Source organism: Triticum dicoccoides, chromosome 6B, assembly GCF_002162155.2.
Source record: "Triticum dicoccoides isolate Atlit2015 ecotype Zavitan chromosome 6B, WEW_v2.0, whole genome shotgun sequence".
Classification (NCBI taxonomy): Eukaryota; Viridiplantae; Streptophyta; class Magnoliopsida; order Poales; family Poaceae; genus Triticum; species Triticum dicoccoides.
This window is the reverse complement of record NC_041391.1, coordinates 89,022,645-89,029,275: the sequence shown is the minus strand read 5'-3', so window position 1 is coordinate 89,029,275 and position 6,631 is coordinate 89,022,645. Positions and strand designations below refer to the sequence as shown.

General features: G+C 43.4%; 1 protein-coding gene across 1 annotated transcript; it reads right to left on the bottom strand.

Annotated features, from left to right (window-relative positions):
• Positions 1–743: 743 nt before the first annotated feature.
• Positions 744–5,406, bottom strand: LOC119325985 (ubiquitin thioesterase OTUB1-like). The gene is made up of 10 exons (XM_037599701.1): positions 4,978–5,406; positions 4,831–4,875; positions 4,021–4,155; positions 3,113–3,163; positions 2,545–2,682; positions 2,352–2,462; positions 1,747–1,805; positions 1,601–1,656; positions 1,420–1,523; positions 744–1,312 (listed from the first exon to the last, which is right to left on the bottom strand). The coding sequence occupies exons 2-10, from the start codon at positions 4,846–4,848 to the stop codon at positions 980–982; spliced, it is 1,005 nt and encodes a 334-aa protein (XP_037455598.1). The 5' UTR covers positions 4,849–4,875; positions 4,978–5,406; the 3' UTR covers positions 744–979.
• Positions 5,407–6,631: the final 1,225 nt, after the last annotated feature.

The following is a 6,631-nucleotide window of genomic DNA, read 5'->3' as shown; positions in this document are numbered from 1 at the left end:
TGTCTGCAACGTTTTTCCAGAGCTAGATCCTTTCCTGGATGACACTACTAAAGATTGTGGTTTCTGCAACTTGTGACGATGTAAGCGAACGGGTATAAATGTTCATCTTCTTCATATGGCTGGAACAGTCCAAAGGTGCATGACATGTAAAATCACTAAACGATCTTATATTTCTTTACGGAGGAAGTACACCGCAATATAAAGCAAAAAAAAAGGAAAAAAAAAGAAAAACAGGTTCCCCAAGCCATTGCTGGAAAATATATTAGCTTATCATACAGGTTCAGACACAAGCAGGGTAAACAGCAGAGATAGAAAGAATCACAAATAAACCAATCATGGAAACTAATTAAACGGTTATATTCATCCCTGTAAATATGTCAACTGATCAATCCAGTGGCATCAGCAGTATGTATCTTTGCCAACACAAGAAAGAATGCACAAGTATCTCTGCTTCATTGCTGTATTCATTCATATGTAGGCAGCAGCCCCAACTCAACATTAACCTAGCAAAATCTGTTGAATTTTTGCATGTGAGATCTATTGGCTTGTTGTATTGCCATCAGCAGCAGAACAACGCAACTTAACTCAGCCTTGTTTAGGTGACCAATATAAATGTGAAAACTAGGATAATGTCATCATCCACATTGCTGTAAACAAAACGGCAAACCACCAAAGAGACATGTCCAAACAAGAGCAATATTTGTGTCTTCCAGAACATACCAAAAAAAAATCAACTGATATCATGCCCATGTTCAAATTTTGAAAACACAATTAAGAAGTTCGAATGTGATCACAGAACGTTCACCAACAGAAGAAGAATGCACAAGTAACTAGTATATGCTATGCCTACCCCAACTTCATCGGCGCATCTACTCTACCACTAAACTCAGCAACACTCTCATTCAACGGCAGCAGCCCAACTCAACTTTAATCCGACGGAATCTGTTGACTTTGAACTCTGATCAGCAGGATGTTCTCTCTAGAAAGTCCGTTGACTTGAACTCTGATCACCAGGATGTTTTCTCTGGGAAGCCTGATGACTTGAACTCTGATCACCAGGATGTTCTCCCTGGGAAGCCCGATGACTTGAACTCTCAGCAGAAGGAGCACGTGGGTAGATGATGTCGTAGTGATCACCCGTGTACAGCAGGGTCACGCTTGGACGGGGAACTCCAGGACCAGTGTAGATATCTGGAGCATATCCTCGTTGGAGTGATTCCACTCTGAGGGGGACCTCAAGCGCTCTGGCCAAAGCCACCATCATAACATGGTCCGCGTACACACGAGCTGGAATGACGTGCTGCAAGCACCACTGTTTGTGCAACAACAGGTCAGGTAAAATGAGTGTCGTGTATCCAACAATGGATGCACTGGAAATTCAGCACGAGGTAATGTAAGGGAGGAGGTGCTGATACTGACAACTTCCAGACTGTAATTTCCTCCGGGCCCTTGTATAATCGGTTCATACACCTCCCTGTGCGAGCATATCTGGATAGCTACTAGTAATCTGAGGAAAACAAAAACTAAGCAGTAAAATGTGTCAGAAACATGAATTGCGATGAACAGAAGGAAATGTAAGGTCAAGGGTGTTTTTTCTCACTGTCTTGCGTCGTATCATACGTGCTGAAGAACTTGAGAAGTTTCTCTTTACGGCGACTAAAAATGGCACATATCATGTCAGTGAGATGGAAAGCATTCAGTTACAATACTTTGATGGAATTTCAGAAAACCAAGAGAATCAAAAACCTGCTAGTTGATTCCCTGCTCTTCCATTTCATTACGTTCTCAATCAGCTCCTTAAATACCTGAAAGAATCAGTAACTCAATTATTCACAGTTGATAATCATTACACACCATAGGTTACAATAATACATACACAATATTGATCAATGGCAAGATATAAAGGAATACAGCTAAGACAACTCCCTGAGAAGCTTCAGTCATTAAGCATATACTATAGCATAGTAACGGAACGAGAATGGTGAGGTGACTGTACAATAATAACCAGCAGGTGTGCATTGTTGCAGTGCTCAAACAAGCATAAAATTATGTTATTTCCCTGTTATATTGCCGTTGTTCCTTTGCAAGTAAATTTCTCTTAAGGTCATTATTGTTACAATCGGGTTGTTAGCTTCACTATAAGCTTCAAATTTGAGTTTGTGCCAACATTGTGTAAAACTGTGACGGTATGCCACTACTGTTAAGCAATTGTGCATCTCCTGCAAATGACAAACAAAGATAATGAGATGCCAGATGCTACTTGAAGTGTAATGTAACCTGAATAGAATCATCATCCCTTGCAAGCATGTTTATACGAGAAAGAACCAAGTATGGAGAAGGCGAGAACTTACTCTTCTGCTCCGGGAAAACTCAGAGTCCCATTGAAGATTTGCACGTTGTGTAGACACTCTTCTAAGGAGACGGTGTTCCTCATGTGTGTCCTGCCTATCAATAACTTGCTCCTGTTGTACATTCGCGAAAACAGAGAAAGTTAAATAACTAAACCTACATCCTATGGTAAGGAAAAGAGGGGAGGACGATTACAAGGTATGAAAATATGAAGCTCCTGTAGAAACACTCCCCATCTCCAATCACCGGTCTACATTCTGAATAAGCATGAAGATGGTTTGCCTCGTCATAAGTAAGCTTATAGTGCCTTCTGACTTCAGATATGCGAAGTGTCTGCAACAAACACACAAATATAAGAATTCAAATTATGTTGAGTTAAACATGGAAACAACATATCTAAAAATGTGATGGAAATTTTGTTATTATTCAAATTTTCGGGTTTCCATGTTCTTTGGAAATGTTTGAAACCACTAGTATATAAACCCATCACTGATACTGATTGGTTGTTATTCAGTAAGAAAACAAGAAGATATCTATTAGCATGTGATAAACTTAACAAGAGTAACAGTATGATTCAGGTCCCATCAGACTATCACAACCAAGAGTTAACATACAATTTAGTATTTATAAAAGAGAACATATTCCTTCTGAATAGTTGATTGTACAGGAACCACTAATCACAGTATCTTGTGATATAGGGCTTTGATCCTGATTTTCTTGCACTTCCATTTTGTGCATGACATTAGGCAAAATGGAGACGAACCTGGTGCTTCACATGTTCTGGACATATTCCCCTTCCTTTTCCACGAAAAATCTATTTGACAGAAATGAAGAAAACGAAGTTAAATATCATACATCCTGCCAGTCTTACAATTGTACAGAATCAACAAGAAGATCGAGTATTTCAAAAGAAGAAATAGGGGAATGAAAAACGAATGGAATTAACAAACAACCAGTCCTTTTTCCTTTTCCAGGTCAAAAGGAAAAAAACAATAATGTATAGCAAGACCACAAAACGTGTGCAACCAAAGCTTCTTTTTTTGGCAACTATTTACATGAAATTATATTTTGAGACTTCTGAACCAGTTCCAGGTACCAATCAACCAAATGGCGAAACCTCTCAACCAAGTCCTAAAGTGCTTGCCGATTTTGCATGTAAATGGCAAATGATTTACAGGAATTATGCTCAGTTATGTAGTCTTGAACTAATGCCTAGATTAAAGATTCTGATAGCAGCATTTGTATACAAAGGAAGCTCATACATTCAACTTCAGGCTCTGTTACCAAAATATTGCAGTAATCAGGATATGACCTCATGATTTCCCCACATTTTACAGACAACAGTTCCAACAAGATAGCCATTTGCTTCAAAATACAATGGCAGATTGTGGAAAGACCCACGAGCAACAAGGACGTGTGTACTGCTGCCAACATTTGCCCAAGATTCCTCATATATGCTAGGATGCCACGTACTATCACTCTAACCAAGATTTCATGCCTTGATTACACTAACAGGTCCTAAATTTAACATGAACAAACAGAAACCAAGAAAACCAAAAAAACCCAGTTCTACTTTCTATGCACAAAAAAATAGGTAAGTGCAAGAATGCTCATATGGTCATACCACCCACGAATCATAAGTGAGAAGAGTGGACAAGATTCAGGCCATACCTTGCTCTTAAGCCGACTCGGGATCGATTTCCCCTTTACTAGCAGTAGTTTGTCCAGCTTGGCGCCCTTTTTCGAAAAAAGTTTGTCCTGCTTGGGTCTCACCTTTACCACAGCCTTTACTTGTGATAGTTTCTCCTGCTCAACAGAATTAGCATCAAGATCACACATTTCGGATTAGCAAAGGTGAAAAAGCTAACAAGATTGAAACATCGAGTTATCCAAATCCTTTCACTCTTGCCAATTATTCATATGAATTGAGTTTTGAGGCTTCGGAGCCAGTTTCAGCCTTTCAGGGAACAGATGACCAAAGGCAAAAGGATCCAGATAATGTACGCCAAGTCAAGTAATCCCGAGCAAACAGTCGGCTTAACTTCCCCTATAACGCCATTCATCTACACTGGAAACTGGTACATTTCGGCATCGAGATTTCTTGCGAAAATATGACAGCAACCACTGCCAAGACATGATCCCCACATCTTTCACTTGCAGCAAAAGTGCAAAACATGCTATCATACCTAATAGAAAAATCAATTAGCACAAGCCTGGACACCTAAATGTTGAACAGTTACGAATAATCACAACAAGATACCTCTAAATCTGATAGCACGCCGCAAGAAAAACTCGAGTAATAATCAGGAAAATGCCTAATCGTCAAACTGTCCCCAATATTTGCCTAAACTTGATTCCGTTTCTACTACTAAATCATCCCCAACCCCAAGATTTTAATAGACTTAGAGATCCCAATTCCACATTCCGAACAGAAAGATTGGCAACAAATCACAAGCGAGCGAGCGAACAATAAGACCATACCTGTTCCTTCCTATGCATCGCCTCTCCCGCGCGCAACGAATTGAACTGCTCAAGAGGAAACCAAGAAACGCTCAAGAACGCACTCCGGAGCGCTCCAAGAACTCCAAGAAACAACAAGAGCAGCACGTCGCGGAGGCCAATCATCACCTGCTGTCCCCATGGCCTGTTCTCCTTGCCGACGGCCGCCTGGACACCAGCTTGGGGTCGGACGGATGCGCCGCCGCGTGGGGCGCCTCCCACGTCCCCGCCACCACGGGGTCGTTCCACATCACCCGCGCGTCCCCGCTGCCCGCCGCGAGGGTCGGCTCCCCCAACTCCGAAGGCCCCGGCTCTCAATGCCGTGGCGTGGTCGAGGGAGGGGGCGGAGGAGCCGCCGCTGCCCGCGGAGCACGGAGGAGAAGGAATGACCTTGGGCGGCAGCGCCCCCTCGCCCTTCAGGTCGCCCCCCGCCGCGGCGGAGCTCGACCCGTCGGCGCCGCCTCCGGCCTGCTCGAGGCGGAGAGGCGTCGCGCGGGGAGGCGGCGGCGCAGCAGCAGCAGCGCTCGGGACGCCATTGGAGGCGCAGGGGCGGTCATGGGCCGGTTCTTGGCCGTGGTCGTCCTCGCCCGGTTGTGCTGCTCCTGAACCGGATGGTTCCATTGCGGTCGCGGCGGGAGGACCTGTGTGGCAATTCCGCAAACTCGCGAGGGCCTGGAGAAGAAACGTGTGCAGGGTGCGGGATGGAAAAGGGGAGAAGGTTTCACGGCTATTTATTTGGAAACCCCGAAGGCGGTTTGCTCCCTTAGAAGTTCCTGTTTTGCACACAGGTCCCGTGGAAAACAAAATGCGATAAAATAAGGAAAGTAAATATAGTTTCCTTCCATGATTGAATATTTTGTGGCAATGAGTTTTTCTAAAAAATATATATCAAACTATAACAAAGATTCACTGAAAGTACAAAACACTCCAAACATAATAAAAATTGCATCGAGGTCCATGGACAACCGAACGCATTGTTGTGGTCAAAACAAGCCGTCGCCGCTCCCATACAGGAGCCGATTTGACCTTGTCGACGAAAGCTGGGAAGTCTTCGTGCACGTGCCCCTATGGACCAGCGTTCGGGAGCCGCAGTCGTCGTCATTAAATCTATGAATCAATATGAAGAACCTGACACCAAATCTCGTCATTGTGTATGCACGACGAGAAACCCCCCAACCTCGCCGCTCCGAGGAGCTGGCAGAAATCTACGCCGGAGCTCCGTCTAGTCCGTCCCTACGAACAAACTTGAGGAGGATCCGAGCCCGAAAGACTGACTCGAAGAATAAGTTGTGTCTACTCTTTATACTAAATTCTATACATAACTAAAACAAATGATTTTTATTGACCTATTTCTCTCAACATGCAACCATGTGGTCACAATATGTCAGGCCAACTTCAACGCGCTGACGCAAATAGACGTGGAATTGGTCCGCATTTTGTCGGTTTGGGTCGATTGTACACTAATAAAAAAATGATAGTCAAAACTGTGGCGCGTCCTTTTCAATCAACGCCGCCACTATATTTTTAAAATAGTGGTGGCGTTGGACTATTTGATACGTCAACCCTTCGTGTTCGCGTTGGAATTCTTTTGCATGCCATTTGTGTTATTTGCATTTTTTTTCTTTAAGCTTTACTTCATTATGGCGTGGCATGTTAGGCCCACGACAGCACTAGTCCATCTCATATCACTATCCCTCTCAGTAAAAAATCTAGCATTCTGATCTCCTTCTATCTTTTTCACCCTCTCTCTCTTGACCAATGCCGAACCACGCCGCTAGTCATC